At 41.4% G+C, this 22,208-nt stretch overlaps 1 protein-coding gene across 1 annotated transcript in view; it reads left to right on the top strand.

Annotated features, from left to right (window-relative positions):
- The window catches only part of ACOXL (acyl-CoA oxidase-like), a 273,176-nt gene that overhangs the window by 64,326 nt on the left and 186,642 nt on the right, over positions 1-22,208 (top strand). Inside the window, exons 8-10 of the mRNA XM_018573020.1 lie at positions 1,039-1,111; positions 12,788-12,920; positions 17,690-17,724. Of these exons, the coding sequence (XP_018428522.1) occupies positions 1,039-1,111; positions 12,788-12,920; positions 17,690-17,724 (241 nt within the window). The remainder of the gene's footprint in view (positions 1-1,038; positions 1,112-12,787; positions 12,921-17,689; positions 17,725-22,208) is intronic.

Raw genomic sequence — 22,208 nt, 5'->3', positions numbered from 1 at the left:
CTCTCTCATCTCATAACGCTAATCCACGTTGCCAATAACAATCAGGATCTACTACTTTTCTACATGTTGATGTAGGTACTATAGAGCAGCTATCACATCTCGAACGAGTGTTGTGGCGTGAGGTGGGATTGACTGCTGGTCTGGGTATTGCCCCCCGCCCACCCCCCTGGTTTTAACAGGTGCACTGGGTAAGATGGCTCATTCTTGCACATATATCAACCCGAAGACTCCTGAGTAAGGGGCATAACCTCCACGAAGCGCATAGAGTACAGCCTGTCCACAAATTATCAGATTAACCTGTCAAGTGCCATGTATATAAATATATATAAATGTGTGTGTGTTAGCCACAACTATCATTTCACAAATTAGATTTTTTTTATCTGAAGATTTTAACAATATGTTGCATATACAGTCGATTCTGATTAGAACAGCAAACTGCTTACTCATTTTCAGATTTACAGGCCATAACTCACAAGCTGCAAATGTCTCATGCTGGAAGGTGTAGAACCGGGATAGCCAAACTTCAGCCCCCCAGCTGTGGTAAAACTACAAATCTCATCATAGAACATGCCTCAGGAAGCCATGCCTGTGGCTGTCGGAGTTGTGCAATGCCTCATGGTACTTATAACAGCTTGGGGGGAGGCAAAGTTTGGCTACCACTGGTCTAGACAAACCACCATCTGGTTTGTGTGCTTGTATTATTGTATTGTATAGTGTATTTTTGTGTGCTTGTATTATTGTATTGTATAGTGTATTTTTGTGTGCTTGTATTATTGTATTGTATAGTGTATTTTTGTGTGCTTGTATTTTCCCTGTATTGAAATGGGTAATCTAGTGTACCAAACTATACCCACAATACGTCCTTTCTTTGTTATTTATAACTTGTCATTATTATTCTTTTGAAGAAGCAAAAATGCAAAACTATTACACAACTTTATTAGTAACATATTCAATTCCAGGAATGTGAAGCTTTCTATTTTGAACAAAACTGTTATTTATTGTATACTGATAATCTCTTTTGTATGTGTTTTATCAAAGGTCTTCATGGCGTAGACAATGGAATTCTGACATTCAATCAAGTTCGGATCCCCAGAGAAAACCTGCTCAACAAGTTAGTATATCAACATCGATTTTCATTTTGGCAGAGGTTACTTGAGGAAAGAAATGGGGTTTATCGATGCTTGAAGATCAGAGTAATTATAAGCCTGACCAAGCTGTGTGAATTTGTTGTCATATTTAGCTTGCTCTTTGATTCACTGTGAAAATACCTCTGGTATAAACATAGTCCCTTTGTGGTATATTGGTATATAGTGCCGTAGGTTTGTGACAATTATGTCAGTAAACCAATGTGCTAATTTTCTACCCTTACAAGTTTGCTAACATTACTCTGTTGGGTGTACAATGTTTGATTATCTGTATTATGAGTGTAATTACAGACTATGGTGGAAATTATCTATAATGCTGGACTGAATGATATTGATGTTTAACGCATTATTTATTATACTTTATTTTCACTTTAAAAACAATTTCACCTAAAATTTGAATTTTAGAAAAGCTCCAAGCAAAGTAGCATCTCTAATTCTGGTTGTTATTTAACTCATATTAGTAAGACTTTCAAGATAGGTTCGAGAGCCCAGTAAAAAATGAAAATGCTTTGTATAACTGATGTAGCAGTGCTACTGTATGCTGCAACTGTTATTTCATCAAATAAGTCTAATTATACTTTTAAGTGACACTAAACTCAGGAGTTAAACCTTAAAAATGCATTCAAGTACCTTAACTATTAATAAAAATGTATCTTATTTGTGTATCACTCGGCTGTAGATCCTCAAATCATCTCTGAATTGGTGCTGACACTGTCCTTCCTTCTGGAGGGTGGCTACTTTTGTTCCCCATGGTCTCTGTGTGTGCTGTAAAGTAGCCACCAATCCAAGCTCACTCCCGTGATGGACTACAATCCTAATGCAAATGAGTAAACTAAACATGAAATTGTAATCCATCACGGAAGCGAGCTTGGAGTGGTTTTTGTTGCCTTGTTTGCATCCCTGTAGCCTCTTGCAGCCTCTTTCACAAGGACTATCCAATCAGGTCCACCTGTCAGTTTTTCAAGTGGTCCTGATTGGAAGCCCAAAGTTAGAGTAGGGGCAGCCAGATCTAAACAGAGAACTGGCTGTCCATACACTGACGTGGCTCTGGTAATATCCGTTTTTTCCTCCAGCGCAAGATGGAGAACAAAACTGTATGGACAAGGATGTCACAAAGTGACATCTGTTCAGATCAGGAGGGAATCTGTGCATGGGCTCTGTGAAAGGGGTCTAAGAAGGAAGTAACATTGGGGGAGGGGAAAAAATACTTTAATGTCACTTTAACTTTTTACATAAATTTATCTTATTTGTGTATCACTCAGCTGTAGATCCTCAAATCATCTCTGAATTGGTGCTGACTATTGTTACATATTCCCCATGGTCCCTGTGTGTGTGTTGTAAAGTAGCCACCACTCCGAGCTCACTCCCATGATAGACTACAATCTCACGTTTAGTTTACTAATTTGTATTGAGATTGTAGTCCATCACAGGAGTGAGCTTGGAGCGGTGGCTACTTTACAACACACACACAAGGACCATGGGGAACAAAAGTAGTCACCCTCCAGAAGGAAGGACAGTGTCGGAACTAATTCAGAGATGATCGGAGGATCTATAGCCGAGTGATACACAAATCAGGTAAATTTATGTCAAAAGTTAAAGGGTTTCTAAGCCCTCCGGTAGTTTTGCATATATCTACTGATGGCAAGCAGTAGATATATGCAAAAAGTAAAAAAAAAAAAAACCTGCTTGAATAGCGTTTTAAACTTACTGCTGTCTTCGCCACGCGCTCCCGCCCGAAAATCCGAAACTGCTCGGGCGGCCGCAAAGCATATTGGGGCGGGCGCATGCGCAGTTCGGATTTTCAGCCGGGAGACGAGGAGAGACGTAAGGTAAGTCTATGGACACGTGCACCCGCATGCCGACACCGTGGGATCAGAAGTGCCAGCAAGGACAGAGGAGTCAGCGCTGGATCGGAGACCCGCAGCAGCACTGGAGAGAAGGCTGAAAACGACAGGAAAGAAGAGGAAGATAGGATTAAGAGACATCATTTAAGGTGTTAAGTGTTTGACTTAAAATTGGGGGGAGGGAAAATGTTTTTTGACTTTAATGTCACTGTAAAGTGACAAAGTATTTTTTTTCCCTCCCCCCAATGTTAGTGTAAGGACTTGCCTTAAATGATGTCTCTTAATCCTATCTTCCTCTTCTTTCCTGTAGTTTTTAGCTGTCCCTCCAGCGCTGCTGCGGGTCTCCGATCCATCGCTGATGTCCTCCTCTTCTCTGATGTCCCTGATGTCTGTGCGGGTGCACGCTGCTCCGTATACTTACCTTGTGTCTCTCTTCGTCTCCCAGCCGAACATCTGAACTGCGCATGCGCCCGCCCCAGGATCCCTTGCGGCCGCCCTAGAAAGTTTCAGATGTTCGGACGGGTGCGTGCGGCGAAGACACAGGTAAGTTTAAACCTCTTTCAAAAGGTTTTTTTTTAACGTTTTTGCATATATCTACTGCAAAAAAATGTGAGGGGTTAATAACCCTTTAAGGTACTTTTTACGATTTGACTCTTGGGTTTAGTGTCACTTTAATGCACGTCCATGATGTCTTATGCACAGGACAGATCTTACTAAATGTTTGGCTGTTTTAATGGCTTTTATAACTAACCAATATCTTTACATCAAAGATTTGATATCGATTGTCAGGACATTAGACTTCGGTTGCCTGCTTGTAGTTCTCATAGGCCATCTCCTATAGCTGATTATACACCAGAAGAGTTTAATTAGAAATGTTTAATTTTCTGAACTTTCTAATCGTTAGTGGGGTCTAATCAACACTCATTTTCAACCACAACCATGAAGAAAATAGGAGGAGCAGGAAGGAAAATGTTTCTTATCTGAACAAATACAATTCTAACTGCGAATATGATTTTTTTTTGCACATATTATAATGTGAATGCACTAGACACAAAAGAAAGCTGTTTAATACATCTGGGATTCCATTCACGTAGCCGGTCCGGATTACATTTTTAGGGGTTTTAAAGGAAATTGACTGAATGATGTCAAGATTGAATGTTCTAACAAAGGATGTTGAACAAATGTTTAAACACAATTCTAAGTGTCTGATCAGCTTTATTCTCCCATCCAGTCAGGAAGTTTCCTAAGCATGTTTTTATGAGTTCCAGACAGAGCTTCCTAGCTGCTTGAAATGTGAAGTAATTCACAACAAGGACTCTAAAGTTGGGGTTCACTCTGTTTCTAACAGCTTACAAGAACCCGTGTTTGTCCTTTTTGGTGTTCAGTGTTCTGGCAAGCTGTCAAGATTTTGCTCACCATTGAAAGTAAGGCAGAAAGAACTGTTATTTTCAGTGCCTTTGTTGTGACTTGTGAAGATGAATTTCTCCACAATGCCAATAGCTGCAGAAGTTAAACAGGGCTTGTTTAAAGTTATTTTAATACTTGTTTAGAGTATGTAAATAGTTTAATGTACAAAGTCTGGGCATGGGTTCACCTTAAAGGAGTTCTATAATCACAGCAATACTATTCTGTTATAACATCAGCATTGTAATAGGAATGCATACTAGAGTTGTTTTTAATAATGCAATCAAAGCTTACATAAAAAATCCCTCTTATGTAGTGCTGCCTTCCATCTGCCCATCACTTTCAACAACTTCCTGGATTCCCAGTGTGCTTTGTGTCCTATTCCCTGATGCTTGATGTGATGCAATCTTGATTTCTCAAGTCTTCATATTACTGAGGGGCGCTGTAAAGCTTTCTCGCACAGGGCGCCAAAAGGCCTAAGGCCGGCCCTGCCCATCATGCATTGATTCCTGCAAGCATTGATGGTGTTACATTGCAGGAAGTTCAGGCCTTGAGTTGTAGTTCAGACCAGGCTTAGTTAGAGTGGTGACATAAGGAAGTGCATTTTCACCGGTGAAATGGTCTGTCAGTGCATTGAGAAAGTACATCCTACGGGCATCTTCAATACGGAAGTTTACAAACTTCTAGACCAGCCTTTCTCAACCAGGGTGCCGTGACACACCGGTGTGCCTTGGGGTTTCCTTTTTTAATAGGGAAACTTTGATCTAAAAGTGAGGCATCTGAAATGAAAGGGGGGCTCCTGATGTAAAGGCGGGCTACTGATGCACATGGTGACTCTTATGTGAAGGGGGGGATCTTGATTTAAAGGGGGCACTTTTGATGTGAAGGAGGAAACCCACTTTGTTTGTGTTTTTGCCTGGGGTTCCCCCTTAAAACCTGTGGTGTATACCAGTGGTTTTCAACCTGTGTAACCTCAGGACCCACGTTTGTCCTTGGTCATTAAGTCGCGACCCAAATGGAACGTACGTCTGTACAAACTGTGGGTGGGAGATGGGTTTGGGCAGGAATGGCAACGTCACACACCTCCCACACCAGAATGCATGGTAGGTGCGATTACGAGGTACAGTGCGTTAACGCTATGCGATTAACGCACTGTACCAGTTTGTCTGGGCCCTCAAAAACACTGACATACATACACAACCCAGGGCACAATCTCACACACTCACAGACATTCTCACACAAACACTCCAAAAACATTTTTTCCCTTTTTTTAAGATCTGCCCAGTCTCCATACTTTACGAGAACTGGAGTGGATCCTCAGCCTGGGGTCTAGTGCAGGCTGTGTGACGGAGCTCAATCCATATGTGCATTGCTTGTACAGCTCCCTTACGTGCCCTGTAGAGGTGCAGGGAGCCAGAATGTAACATCACTCTGGTCCAGGCACCTCTACAGGGAGGGAGCTGTAAGCAATGCACTTATAGATCAAGCTCCCTCACGGCCATAGCCCCATCCCATCTCACCACAAGCTGACACTCGGTGCCGGGCAGCATATTTTGTACCTCTCACCTATAAAAGTGGAAAGCATGCGGCGACCCACTGAACATGGGGTCGCGACCCACTTTTGGGTCACGACCCACCAGTTGAGAACCAAGGGTGTATACTTTTGAAGGGTGATGTGACTAAAAAAAACTTGAGAAACTCTGTTCTAGACTAGTATTGTTGTTAGGAGTGAATAGAACTTATGGAAATTCAATATTTATTTTTAGTTTTTGAACACAGATTCCCTTTAAAGTCAGGTTAGTCAGTTGAGTGTTAGTGGTGGACAGACAGACCTATCTCATTGTTCCATCTCTATGATACAATTCTAGGTAGATATTCTCATTGATGGTGCTGGAGATTAGACAACTGATCTTTTTTTAAGCAGGGGTTTGTAAATTGAAGCCAACACTTCACCCTATTGTTTAATTAAGCACTAATTGCTTCATCGTTCCTCGAAAATGTAGCATGTAAGCAATATTACGGAGATATTACTTGTTTAGGTAATTCTTGTGTACACCAGATATTGCTGCTGTGTAATATCCTCTTGCAGAAGCCTAGTATTTTGTGAGCCTGCAATGCTGCAGACCATTATTATCAGTGTTTCCATCAGGCTTTGTCTAATAACACATCTGCATTTGAAACTGCATGCAATTTCAGTGGAAGCTAATGATGCACTTGTACACTGTGCAACATTTTAATGCATGTTGAAGGACTTTTTATGTGTATTTTACTTGAATTTTTAAAGCAAACAAAAACATGACAGTACGTTTTTGTTTTTTTTATGTGTGGTTATTTCTTCCTATGGAATAGAAAGCAAGTACTGTATTTGCCGGCGTATAAGGCGACTGGGGATATATGACGACCCCCTAATTTTCCACTTAAAACATAAGTTTTGGGCTATACTCATCATATAAGATTACCCCACTTCCAAGGCAACACCATTTAAAAACATCATGGATGGATGTGCGATAATACTGTATGTACGGTAGCTTCAGCTACATACAGTATACCGCGCTGAGCCAATCATGGCGCTCGCCGTGATTGGCTCAGCTACTGTATGTAGCCGAAGCTACCGTACATACAGTATTACCGCACATCCAGCAGGCTGACAGATTAGGGATGTTCGTTTTGGACCAGCATGGCCTAAACTAACTAAAGGTATACATTGTATACCCCGCGTATAAGACGACCCCCGATTTTCGGGGGATGTTTTTAAGTATAAAAAGTAGTCTTATACGTCAGCAAATACGGTATTCGTATTAAGCTGGCCATACACCTATAGATTATCTGCAGATTTTCTATGGTCAGATGGAAAAAGTGAAACGGATTCCCCCATCTACGCTAAACTGTGTGGATGGAGGAATCTCCTTCTGGGCCAAGCTTCTCTATCTTGCTAGTCGGCCCCGCTGGCTCTCAAAATACTTGAACAATCTGATTGGATGCAGGCATTGTTCAGGTATTTTGAGAGCTAGCGGGGCTGACTAGCAAGATACTTAAGCTTGGCCCAGCGGGAGATTCCTCCATCCACACACTTTAGTGTAGATGGAGGATTATGTTGCACTTTTTCCATCTGACCAGCTTTAGAATGTATAAGTTAAAGAAAAATGTCAGTGTTGTGAACTTTCCACACGGAGTTTGTTACACCAGCGTCCCACAATTTAGCTGTGGTAAGGGTTTATATTAAACTTTACCACACAACCATGAACAAGCCTTCTCTGTGCTGTCTAATTGTAGACCGCTCTGAAAAAATGTTTTTTAGATTGATTCACTCTCACTGCACAGAAAGCATCGATGGCAGAGTAATATATTATGGGGGTTACACAGCATAGAATGACTGAATAGCTGCAGTCTAGCCAAGAGAGGATGTAAAGGTTATGCTTTCCTATTGATCTTCAGCATTAGTCTAAGTAAATTATCTTTAGAAATATTTACTTCTTCCTACAAAGTGACATTGACGCAACAATAAAACCTGACGATTGCTTCACATTTGTTTGCATTGTACAACAACGTAATTCCATAAACGTCCAGCTTTAGTGTGATTATGACAGGGAATGAGCCTGCAGGCCTCTAAATGGATTCTATCAATTAATAAGTAGTCTTTGTACTTAGCACAAAGAAGCATGATATTTAGTCAAAATAACCGGACTCTTTGTTATAATTTGTGTCTGTCTAAACTTCAGTAGCATCACACAGACATGTAAATATTATTCATTAACTTATTTAACTTATCATATTTAACCAATCAGTTTTATATTCGTACCTTCACCATATTTATATGACACGTGTATTTATTAACGTTCATGCACATATGCACCTTTGGATTGCATTTAGTTGCAAGTAGGATTTGATCACTTATATTGGTTTCGTTTGTTGTATAAATATAGCACGTATCACAATACCAAGCGCAGCACACTGGTTCACAAAAGAACAAATGTATTGTAAACTGTATAGAGTACAGTCAATGCAACCAGGGCATCTAGATCATGTATGTGCTAAGAAACCAGATCAATATTCCATTTTGTATACAGTAGGTGATAGGTGCTCTTTAAAGATGAACCCCAGGCACATAGAAAAGACACAAATCAATTCAGCTCTGCATTCAATAATACATTAACCACTTGCTGTCCAGAGCGATTTCTTAATTTTTGCACACACACGATAACATCTGAATTTTTGTCTAGAAAACCGAGCGTCCTTCACCAGCTTCTTGTCTGGCTATTGCAGCCAGCGAAATGACACACTGAAAAGGGAAGTGATGTAATACACATTGCTTCCGCTTTCAGTGATAAGAGGGAAGATCAGGCACTGGAAGTGTGCTGATCTCCCTCTGTTTTAAAGTACACAGACCCATTGTTCCTGACGCAGGACAGTGGAGCCTGGGATAGCAGGCAGCAGTGGCGGAGTGGGGGTCAAAACACACTTCCCAGCACCAATACGAGCAATTGTATGCTGCAGCAGCTGTGATCTTGGTATAACCGCTTCAGGTTGCCGACGTTTATATATGTACTGTGGTCCTGAAGCAGTTAATAAATGCAACTAGAGTAACTACCTAATTATGACTTGGCATTAGCTTCTTGTAGTCCCTGTAGAATGGGGAGAAGGTGAAGCAGCACACAGAGCTAATCAGTGCTGCAGTTCTTGTGTGCTAACAAGGAACATGCTGATAGGAGAGTAGCGCAGAAAGGTGAGCTTATCAGTCTGCTACTTCCCCTTTCAATGTCCAGTCACAGGCAGGGGGAGGAGCAAGACCTGTAACTGTTACTTAACTATACAATTATATATACAATTTATAATAAACAGCTACCTGCCTTTAAGTATTATTAGTAGGTATTTTGCACAGTATTACATCTTACATGGTAACCTACCAAAAATAAAATGTTAGTTACGAGTGTGTCTTTTTTAGACTTTCTTGGTATTTGTTAGTGATGTATCCACGAATGTCTTATTTGTCACGTTATATTGTACAATAAGGCACATGACTGTGAGATATTTGTTAGCACAGCATAATCCTTGTGGCTTCAATATATAGTGAAACCAGATAAGAGATGCGTCATGGCTTTGCAGGAAATACACGCGACTTCTGCTATATAACACATTTTGTTTTCTGTTTCTTGGCAAAGGTGCTTTGATAACCACAGTAGTATAAATTTTTTGTTTTTTTTACCTTGCCTACGGTTTCATTTGCATGGTTCTTTATAGTACATCTTGTTGACGTTGTTGATCTTGGTAATTTAGTCCTTTTAGTACTGAAATTGTGTTCTGTTCAAGGACAAGTGTAATTTTAGTATAAAGTGCAGGAGCCCAACCTCAGCATGACAGCTGTTGTTTATCCCGTTCAGAAAAATCTTCTTCAGCACTTACCTCACCTGCACAGTAAAGCTGGCCATACACTATGCAAATGTGATAAACCGGGCGAAATTTGCACAGTGGGTGCCACTATTTGCACCCTTCTGGCCAGCATCCCTCCATCAATACTGTAGATCGAAGGAGGTGGTTGGAGAATCTTCGGATGAACAGAGCTTGCAACCAATCAGCAGCTAGCTCCATTCTGGTATTCTGACAGCAGCTGGCGGCCACTGTCAGAATACAAACAAAATAGCAGGGGATTCCTCTATTTATGCTCATAAGCGTTGATGGAGGAATCTTTTATATCTTCTCTGTTCAGCCTGTAGGTTAATCAAACATAACAGTGTATGGCCTTGATTTGGCATTAGTCTAAGGGGCTGATTTGGCTCTCTATGGCCACTAGACCGAGTCAAGGGGCATAGGGTATTCTTATACATCTCGGCTCCATCTGGTGGCCATACAGGGCTGTGAATCTTGTTTGCACAGCGAGGAGCTGTGCAAATGTTTTGTAAATCAGCCCCATAGTGTCTTTAGTTTTGGAGTCTAGTCCCATTCAAGTCAATGTTTGCTTAGCTGTTGCCAGTTCTAAAGAAGAGTTCCACCTGGAGGTGGTTATCGGAAGTGGTTAGTGGATGGTGGATCTTTTGGTGAAGTAAGCAACTGTGGGATTGTAGGTTAGTTCAAATTAGAAAGGGTAGGGAGGATGGACTGGTGCTAATGGCAATTCTAGGCAAAATGGCTGCTAACAATATCACCCAAACAATGTGACAGTGCTAAGGGAATAGAGCATGGTCACTTTGGCCTGACTCAGGATGTGCTATTTACCCTCACTCCTGCTTTTTTCTGCCTTTCTAGAGAGGCTGCCTAGTGGGACCATAGTGTCACTGTAAGTGCTAGGGAGACATAAAGGAATGTGAGGGAAGCTGGGTGGTGTACATGTTGTGGAGAAAAGTGCAGAGCAAGTGCACCACAAGATGAAAGATGTGAGGGTTTTTTTTGTCTAATGATGTGGCCTCGTGACCCAGTCTATGGACTTGGACAGTAGCAGGCAGGATCTAAATTACTTCACCATACACTGCAACCATGGTGGGGTTGGTGTTCTGAAAACACCAGGTCACAAGCCACAAGGGACTCTTAAGACAGAGGATGGCAGCAATTCCTGGATGAAAAAAAGCTCTGACAATTAGTTGAGTGCAGTTCATGGGCTAAATATCCAATTTGTCTGAAGTGTATGATTGAACGGCTATCTGTAAAGTAGAAAGTATTGCACTGTTGTTGACACAGTCCTAGTAAACTTTTGATATTGCTGTATTCTTTTCCTCTTCCTCTTTTTTTTTTTTTGGTTTCATTTTGAAACATTGTATGTTATGTCTGAGTCCCTATGTGGGAGGACATAAATTGTTTGAGGTGCCCATAGCAGGCAGAGAGATTCCAGCTTTGATTTTCTATATCGGGTTAGAAACAAAAAGTCTAGGATGGCCATAGTACAACCATGTTTTTGGTTGCTGTACACAGCCCAGAATTTTTCCTTTTTGATCAGTCACTATAAATAAGCCTGTTTATATATTTTGTCATGAACACAAATTGAGGGTGTAGTATCTTATGGCAGAGGGGAATGAATAATAAACACCAGTGAAAGGGGTTAATTTATGGCGATTGACGAGTATAGGAAATCCCTACAGTCGTCAGCGCCATCTAGGGGCGCTAGTGCCATGCAAAAGGCATCTGCCCAGTGTATAGAGAACTTTTATAAATTAACCCCAAAAAGTGGTTTCATGCATTATATCAGGCACAGCATATGTGACAGTTTTTAGCTTTCTCAGTATTGGCCATGTCATTTAGCTGCTTTAAAGTGTAGTTCCACCTTTACAGTTAATTTTTTTTTTTTTTTCAATTGACAATTTTTTATTGATTTTTTTGATCATATTCAGGTAATACAGGAGTCGCAAAATATATAAAACATAAAAGTAAATGGTATACAGACCATAGCCACTATTTACAGTCAAATTTGAGAAACCCTCACTATATGTTTGTTATGTGTTCCATTCACAGAGCATACCGAAAAATAATTTTTTACAAATATTTATTTGGCGCGGGTTAATACTAGAACTCTATGGGCAGCTTCTATTGCATGGAAACTATGGCAATGTAGAGATAAGGGGCACACTGAAGAGAAAAGACTTGAAGACAGTCCATCATTGGTATATCCACAGTATGGCACATGTAGCTTGTGCCCTTGGCGCCACTTAAAGGCAGAAGTGCAGCTCTGTGGGTCTGCGAAAGTCCACCGACTCGTGGAGACAGCAGTCATCAAACCCAGCAGCTGCCAGTTAGTTGCTAGATTTTCCTTCTGCTAAAATTCCAATCATTCCAACAGCTGCTAACTATTCTGTATCATTCAGTGAGTCCAAACATTTTGGAGGAACTGATCCACAAACTAACCCATAAGCCCCGATGAAGGGGAGTATTGTAGACCCCCCAAAACATGTTGGCTGTTTTATTCCATTGAGCTTCATAAATAAAATAGCATATTGGACTCTACTATTGGCAGTGGTGCCCCCATTTGTTCTATAAGTGATTTGCCTGGGCTGAGGAAAATAAAATCTGTTAAATGGATGCCATCATTCTGCTGCAAGCAGGAGCAGTCCCTTAGTCTCCCTTCTGCTAAAACCACTTTGGCATTGTAACTTGTACCAAGTTACAAAGAAAGAGTCATCAGGGAGCTGAGCTGTGTGAGGTATGTATAAACGCAGGAAGGGACTTTAGACTCGTCTCTGAGTCAGCCTCCCAGTCCAGGAAATAGAGGCTGACCCTGGATGACGCCTGAACAAAGATGGCACCATCCTTCTAAAAAAATGCAGATGAGGGAATTGTTAGGGGGAGTTCTGTGATCTGTATGGAAGGTATTACATAGCTGTAAATGTTGCACCTACACATTACTTAACTTGAATAAATATATCTGATGCCTGGTCCACTTTCATAAAATGCCATGCATTGTGTCTTCCTCAGGTTTGGCTCCGTTTCTCCTGATGGGAAATACAGTTCATCCATTCAAAACACGAGTGCCCGGTTTAATGCAATGCTTGCAGCTCTCACACCAACACGATTAGCGCTAACATTCCAGGCTCTCGGCGCTATGAAGGTACTTCTTTAAAAAATTAATCCACTAAAGCTATGGATCACTGAAAAGCAACCCTTTCAGGGGGGAAATATAGCATTAAAATGTATGATGTGCATATGCCTCTAACAGCCATACTCGTATAAAAGAAATAAGGGGAAATTCCAGCTTTGTAAAATACATACATGAAAAAAAATGTGCATGTATTTTTTTTTGCAGTGGAGCCAGTAAAGCATTGCTCAGTGGATCGCATGTGCAATGCTCTGGCTCCTGCAGACTCTTCCTTTCGTCCATTCACCTCAGTACGGACATTGTGTCAATGGACATTACATCACCGCACTTGTATTCCATTGAGAATTACTAGTAATTCTGCTGCAGCGGCTGGTGGAGCTTGTAGTTTCTTCATTCGCAGATCCTGTCAGAGGATCTGTAAATGGATGATGTGGCTGTGTGGGTGAAGGCACACACAACCATGCTGAATTCAAAAATTTGTCTGGCTGCAAGCTTCGTTCGGCTGAGAAATTTCCAACCTGCTTCTTCAGACAGCTGATCGAGGGATGCCGAGCAGAAGGTTGCTGACAGCGACACCCACTGTGAAAATGTCGTCCAGTTCATCTGGAACCAGCCGAAATTCGCACCATAGTCTACTTAACCCCAGACCTGTTTTCTTAGTCACATTTTCATTAGTTTTTTTGGGTTAAAGCCAAGCTAATAGCAGTTTCTAAATGACACAAGACATGTTTATGAATAATACACTGGATTTGTGGCTCTTTCATAACATCTCAAGTCTACCGCATACTGATTATCTACTTTCTACTTTTATGTGTTCTTTGTGTCTAATTTGCATGTGGCTTGAACAGCAGAGCAAAAAAGTGTGCTCCTCAGCTGCACTCTGGGTATGCTGAGAAATATTGTGACTCATTTTCCCTTTTGTTGGTTTATTATTTATTTCGCATTTAACTTGAACTGTTGCTCAGTTTGAATATGGCTCGAAGATGCATAAATGCATTAAATAATAAAGTATATCTAATTGGGTTGAAACTCAGATTGGGTTGAAATGTCAGGTTTTGGCTAACATTCAGTAAACGGTCCCACACTGTTGCCTCCAATTAGTATAGAAGGGTGTGCCGCCAACGGTGACACCATATAGATTAGGGATGCACCGATACCGGTTTGTCCAGAAGACCCATTAAGGAAGGCAGGTGGTGTGTAATGACTCACCACCAGCTTCCTGATTAGCAGGGCAGTCGTATCTATGCTTCCTCGTCACTAGGTGATGAGAAAGCATGGAGCCGGCTTTCTGGCCAATCGGGAAGCCTGGTGGGCGGGTAATGACTCGCCTGGCTTCCTGATTGACCAGCTTCTCAACCAATCAGGAAGCCAGACGGCAAGTCATTACATGGCGCCCAGCTTCCTGATTGGCCTGGAAGTCCGCTCCATGCTCCACCAGACGAGGGAGTATGAAGCCAGCTTTCTGGCCAATCAGGAAAGCGGGGTGCAGGTAATGACTCGCCATCTGTCTTCCTCATTGGCCATCTTCCCAACCAATCAGGAAGCCGGGCAGCGAGTCATTACACGCTGCCTGGCTTCTTGATTGGCTGGCTCCCTCGTCACCAAGTGAAGAGGGAGCATGCAGCCGGCTTCCCTGCCAATCATGAAGTCGGGCAACGTGTAATGACTCGCGCTAGGCATCGGAGTATATTAATATTGGTATCGGTGCATCCCTAATATAGATTCAAAGCACAGAAAAAACTAGCACTCATTCAAAAACACTATAGGCCTGATTAAACTATACATGGGGTAACGTACAACAAACCAAAATACATGAAATCCTTCTCAGTGCTTTGTTTCCAGCCTCCTCATTGAAGGGAGCTCATACCTGGACATCTTAAAATAGTATGTTTGTGCAGAAAAACAATTTTTTTTACAGTAGAAAAGGAATATTCCAATCTGCCAGTGCTTGGTGGAAGTCACTCGGTGATGAATGGAGGGTGATGAATGGAGGGAATCCACAGATATGGACATCAATAGGGTACACAGAGGGAGCTGCTGTTCCAAAACAAGATGGGAAGCCTCAACGATCATGTAAAAGAAAACGAAGAACAGCGCCTTCTCCTCGTGAAATACTGTTTTATTTGTCCATGAAAGAACCTAGTAAAGTAATACTCACAAATGGTGTCTGTAACATGAGCATTCAAGACAACCACCCACACTTGGGGGACATCAGTCGACCTGAGAATGGACTGTCAAACCACCAGAATGTGAGCCGAAGCAATCTAGATAAGCCTTGCTAACGCGTTTCCAGGATGAAACCCTCATCAGAGCAAAAGGCAAATCAAGCAATATTTACTGTTTGCGCTGATGAATTTACCTTGGAAATGCGTTCGCAAGGCTTATCTAGATTTTTACATGGACAAATAAAACAGTATTTCTCTCCTATTCTGAGTGCTGCTGTACAAGGGATCACAAGTCACTAATAAAAAGTCAAAATACATATAATTTTGAAATGACTGCAAATCTGCAATAACAACTTTATATATCTGCTTTATCTGTTTCAGCTTTAAAGATATAATAAATACATCTGCTTGGCGTTGAGCTTTTAGCTCAGTTGGGCAGTAGGCGCTATAAATATTTTAGATAAACATTTGCCACTCTTATTAATTTGTACAGCAGTGACTAAAGACTGCCCGTTTTACAGCTCAGGTTTATAAAATTCTGCACATCCCCAGGGATGGGAAGAATACTTTGTTATATTCTTGCTGTGCTATGTGAGAAGAGTAAACACAGACAGTCAACTGTTTCTAAAGCAGAAAATAGCCCGAAGCTAACTTAGTCAGTAAATAGTTATTTTGGATTGTAAGGAAGGGACATTAAACAAGAAGAAAACATTGCAAATAACTACATTTATAAAAAACCTAAGGCCCATCTCCAGCTTAGGCAACTTGGCCAGACATGTGACAGGCAGAGCCCTCCTTCCTTTCCTCCAGCATTGGCAGTGCTGCATGACTGTGTCCTGTGATCCCAGGATGCCTGATGACATAACCCCAAGAGATGTGTGCATGGCAGTCTGGGCTTACAGGATGTGGGTTGAATGACTCTGGATTTCATTCAATCCAGAAGAGGAGTCGCTGTCAGAAGTAGGTGGGGGTGGGGTGGGTAGGATCTACAGATGGGATGCCATTGAATTTTTTAACCTTTTTAAACCTTTAGTGCAGTTACACTTATATGCCATAGTCCGCCCCATGCCCAGTGGCGTCACAAGAGTGGTGCAGCCCGCACCCGTGTGCCACAATTGGAGGGGTGACACCAAAATGACTGACCGTCATTTTGGTGTCACCCCCTATGAAAAGTTGTGCACTTGGTCACGGACAGTGTAAGTAGAGAAGAGGTGACCCGGCGTCATACCTCATCCCGCTGTGCGAACGTCCCCTCCTCTCTGCCGGCATCCATCACCAATATGTCCGCCGTCAGTCGTCAATAAGACGACTGCGCACACGCAATGACCTCATCGCACACGTGCTCGGCAACGTCACGCGCAATCGCGATGATGTCACGGCGGGGTGTCACCCGCTCTTTGCTCCGGGTGACACCCAGCCTCGGGACGCCCCTGCCCAAGCCCCACACCGTCTTTTACTCACCTGTCCTGCTAGCAAGATTGCATTGATATTTGTCAAAATCCTTACATGCACTTTGCTCTCTCCATTTATTCTCATGGATCTTCCGTGTGCAAGATCGTAAGTGGAAAAAAGTAGGGCAAAACCAAATTTTTTTAGTTGCACCACAATGGCGTGTGTTGTGGTGCAGTTGATTGCATTGCGGGCCGGAGGTGTGTTTGGGGTGCCATTGAAATGAACGGCAATGCAGTGCACCTCCCCACACTGTTAACGCCCGGTAGGTGCATTGAGTGGTCCCAGAGGGACTCGATGTAAAGGTCCCTGAGTAAATATACCCCAAAATGTTCGAATAATGTGGACTCGGTGAACAGACTGGAAAAGAGCTTTTGTTCACCTACTATGCATTGATCAATTGTTTTGCAGCTGAATAGTTCATAGTTGGCAGAAGTTTCAGTAAACATTGCAAAAGGTAAATGCTCCTTAATAAACCTGATGATGACATTTCTTTTTGTTAGCTTTTGTAAAAAATGTTTTGCATTAATGTATAGATTATTTATATTAATATTGTTTTGAAGTGTTATGTGTTAATGCAAAGGTACTATGATAGCTACAGCTTATGATTTATTACTAGAAGACAAGTGAGATGGATGCTGTTAGAACTAGGAGCTAGTTAGGATACTGTTACTGATCGTGAGCTAGATGTCAACAGTTTGAGGTAGATTATCATGACATGCCCCCACCTCTATAGAATATCTTAAAGATGTCTCTCTTCACAACCAGTAATTCCTGCAGCTAAGTGTTTACAAGATGGAATCAAGGACATCTTTTAACTTCACTGCCCTGGGCTTCTGTGTCTACTTCAGAGCCTCTAAAATAAAGCACCTACAAGCTCCACTTGAAGGTTCTGACCTATGGGTACCGTTACAGACTACTGTACCTAAAGTGTTTGGCATTCTCAAAATATGATATATTACATTGTTCAAGTAGTTTCATTGCTGCTAGAAAATATTTATGCATTCTTGAATAATGCTGAATGTTGCTTGTGGAAATATTTGAGACCAAATCCTGTTCAATTGCATTAATAGCATCTGATGTCACAACAGATTTTGCTGCTCTGATAGCTTACAGACTTTTACTTATTCTGACAGTACTAAGAGTAATTTGTGTTTTTTCTTGCAGCTTGGATTGACCATAGCAATACGCTACAGTCACAGGTAAAGAACCCTCTTCCATTTTCTTATTTGTATGATATGAGACTTAACCTAAGGGGTCTATTTATAAACAATTTTCAGAGCCACTGGCCCTGCAAGTCTCTGTGAATGTTCATTCTTTGGATGCACAAAATTAATGTTCTTGTTATATTTTCTTTAGAAGTTGAATGTATTTTCGAATGCCATCTTGTAATACCACATTATGGCCACTAGATAAAGCTAAGGAGCATAGGAAATAAGTATTTCTTTTCTGTGCTCCTCAACTTCACCTAGTGCCCATAATGTGGTATTACATGATGACATTCAAAAATGCATATAAACGTATAAAGAAAATATACAATAACATTTGTTTTATGCATCCTTTGGCACTGAACAGACATTCACAGTGAATCGCAGGGTCAATAGCTCTGCAAATTGTATATAAATAGACACCTAAATGTTATGTAATCTTCTCACTTGTGTGCTTTTCAAATCTTGCATGTGCTGCTTTGTGGGACGGCAGCTTCATGTTACATGATTCTGCACTTTGTTTCTCTCTGTGTTTGCAAAATGAAATGGTTCAGCATTTGTTGTTCCTAGATTACAATGTGCAGTTGTAACAGTCATATTTTTCATATACGCTAATACGTTTTCATATACAGAAGATGTACGGAAAGTAAACTAGCTTGGCTGAGTAAACTTGAGAATACTTACATTTTCATCACCATGCCCTGCGTACAGAAATGTATTACACCTACTGACTGGGGAAGTTGAGTAGCTGACACTGGCAGTCAGCAGTCATGCTGGCTGTTTTACATGCATATTAGGTTTCCACATTTGAAAGCTCACATACTCTTAACACACGGTCTGGCAATCATAGAAATTACAGAGGCATGTTGTAAATGTGCCCAAATGTATTTGAGATGCAGAGGTCAACAGCTGCCCTTTGCTTAAAGCACAAGGCATGAAATGTGTTCTTTGGCTGTGAACCATACTGCTCTGGGATCCCTTGACAATTAATCACGTGACCAAAATTCTAGGCACCTGTCATATGATTTCAGCTGAAGGAGATCACAATCGGGACTAGCTGGTCCTCCCTTTTTTTGATCACGTGAACAGCCACCATGAAATATCAGAGAAGCTGCTTCTGGAACCAAAGTATTTGCTGCCTCCAGTTTCCTTCTGTGGCTTTAAAGTGTATTTCCAGGTTTGCAATTAAATTTGAGGAAAACCCCTCTATATATTTGAGTTCCTATTCACGCAGTATACCTTAAAATGTGTATATTTTTAAAAATATTTCTTACCTTTTTAGATGCATCTTTAGTGAAGTCCTTTGTGCAGACTGCCAGTTACTCTAAGCAGTTTGGAAGTGGAGGGACAAACAGAGGGTCAGACGGTGTCCTCTCATTACCATACAATGGTCTTAAGTCCGTAACCCTTTCTTAGGACAGACAGTGTTCATAATTATTGATAATAAGGTCTGCCAGCACAGTACAGACAGGGTTGATTAGAGTGAACACAATTTCCCCCACCCCCTCCTTAACATTACATAGGAGAGTAGCTAGGTAGGATTTTTTAAAAAGTCCAGGAAATGTTTTATTAACCCTTGTAGTGGGGCTACCCCTGGGCTGCAAGGATGAACTGCTCGTTTTTCTCTAGTTTAAAAAAAAAGTTATACTCACCTGATACTCTGAACCAGCTCGTTCTTATACCAGTCCTTTCAGCCTCTCTTCCCCCTCCTCTACAGCGGTCTGAAGTCCCCGTAAATCATCACGTCTATACACAGTGTATAGGCGTGAGGACACTAAGGAAGATTCCACGCTACAGTGGAGGAGGAGACAGGCTGGAGGGAGCACTGTACAGCTGGCTGGCTCAGAGCTTTGGTGAGAACTTTATTTTCCTCCCTAGACCAATACGAGCACTTAACCCTTGCAGTGCAGGGGTGTCCCACTGCAAGGGTTAATACATTTTTTGTTCTGGAGTTCTTCTTTGAGCAGGCAAAAATCACTTTAATATTTAAGCGGCAATGCTTAATTTTTTAAAGGTATGCAATGTGAATGGGAACATGTAAACATATAAAATAGGTGTTACCCCAATGGGGCCGCTAAAGCAGTTTTTTTAACTATAGTTCTACACCAACATAGGACATGGTGGAGCAGTGGAGTGGAGTTTCTTGGAAGGGACTGTGTCCCTAATTCCCCTATTAAACAAAGAACAGATTCATTCTTCCATTTTGTTTATTTTACCACAGTGGGCCCGCAGTATAGAAATTGTATGGAAATTGTGGAAAGCCAAGGAGTTGGGGCATTATACCCTTCTTGTTACAGAGATGAATCACAAGCAATGCATCACATTTAGAGTTAAAGGAGAACTATGGGGTTAGGGCTTTTCCCCATAGTTCTCCTAAGGGTAACGGGAGGACACAAACTAGCGTCCTCCCATCACCCTAAGCTCAGTATACATTTGACAGTTTCATTGTCACAGGTCAGCTAGAACTATGAGTGAAAAGCACTCACCTCGTAGTTCTCCTTTTAAGTGGAAAAAAAATCTATGCAATATACCGGATTTCACCCAAAGCAGAACTGACAGTGTTTGGTGGAATTGTCTTCATAAATCTGCAGCTTGCATTAGTATTTAAAGTTTCATGTTTAAATGTTGTGACATCAAAGCCTATATTTCTAAAGCCGCAATGAAATGTTCCAACACTAACACGGGAGAACCGCACATGTTTTTTTTATTTTTATATAAAGCAACATATTGTCAGATTGCCGACAACTTACCTATGATTTCATGTAAAAATATTTTTTTTTTTCTTCAACACACCTACGCATCAGGAAGTCTATCCCCGGTACGTGGGTGGTGGGGGCGTACTGAGAGATTTCTTATCATGTGAGGTGATTCTGGGGATACCAAGTGAATACCAAGGTGGTTTCACTCAAAAAGACTCATGAGGTAGAAATGGAACAAAAATACATTATCTAAGAACAATCAGTCATACACAAATTTACAAGAAATGAACACTTTGTAGGATATGTGCACACCTACGCTGGTGATTTCCATTACAGGTTCCTATATTGAAATCTGTATAGGTTTCTAATCCTTTATTGCTCTGCCACCAATTATGACATACTATTTAGTGTTACCTGGAGCACTGAACATTTCTCAGTACTACATGCATGAGCAATGCAGAGCTGTATGCTGATGTGATTTTTAGTCGAAGGGGTAAAGGTTCATGTTAATGGCTGGTTCACACCATATCCAGTCAATTTCGGCACAGTTCGTGGCCAGAACGCACTGGATTGCATACACTGAACCTCACTCATTCTGGGGCACGAGGGGGCATGGTGGTGCCATTCATGTCATTGGCACCGCAGACACACCTCCCGCCTTCAGTGCGATCGCTCGCACCATAACGCCTGGTACAACAGGGCCCTGCATTCTAGTGTGGTGCGATTGCAAAAAATAGGGCATGCGATCGCACCGCACCGGTACTACGAAGGCTTGGTTTGTGCGATTCAGTGCGTCACGGGCAAGAACCGTGCCAAAACGCACTGGATATGGTGTCAACTGGCCTTATAGGATCTACTACTGATTGATTGGTGCTAGATAGCACAGCATACCTTCAGGTCTAGTGCAGTCCATGCCTCAATGGGTCACAATTGTTTTGGCAGCAAAAGGGGGACCTACTCCATATTAGGTGGATGGTCCTAATGTTATGGCTGATAACTTGTACAAATTTCTGTGTACACTTATCTGGCTGAGATCCTTTGTAAATAGTTACAGAATGTCCTAGGGCTGCAACAACTAATCGATTTAAATCAATTACAATATATAATGAGAATCGTTGTCAACGATTCTCATCGATTAGTTGATTGAACCATTTTTTGTTTTTAACGGGCTCCCTGTCCCTTCTGATCTCCGCTGCTCTGATTAACAGCAGGCAGCCTGCGGGTGCAATACACAGCCTGCTATTGGCTATTGCAATTTAAAATAACCAATAGCAGGCTGACTATTGCTCCCAGCCACTGCCTGCTGTATTTGCATTCCTCAGCTAAAGCTATTGAAGTGGAAAGGTGACAAAAGACCCCCTATTGTCACCTAAAAGGGAACCTGTCACCGCCAATGTGCTATCACATAGGGGGCTTGTGATCCCCTATGAAAAAAATCAGTTTTTAAATAAAGTAAAATGAAAAATATAAAAAAAAAAAAGTTACATACGTCGGGTGCACCTATGTATGAAAACGACGATTGCGCTACACATGTCGGGTATCGCCGCGTGCGGCAGGGTGAGAGCAATAATTCTGGGACCAATATTCATGGCTAAATCTAAACTGATGATTAGGCTTTTTTTATTTTTTTTTTAAAGTGTGGTTATTTTATTATAATGGCTTGGAGTTTTTCAATGCAGATTATTTATTTTAAATCTATGAAACTAGATAAAATGTCTAATATAATACACACAATTAATTTTCAAAAAATTTAAAAAGGTGAGAAAAAAAGTAATTCAT

Source organism: Nanorana parkeri, unplaced genomic scaffold (assembly GCF_000935625.1).
Source record: "Nanorana parkeri isolate BGI_ZX_2015 unplaced genomic scaffold, ASM93562v1 scaffold46, whole genome shotgun sequence".
Lineage (NCBI taxonomy): Eukaryota > Metazoa > Chordata > Amphibia > Anura > Dicroglossidae > Nanorana > Nanorana parkeri.
Note: the sequence above shows the minus strand (reverse complement) of the source record. Positions and strands in the feature narration are given on the sequence as shown.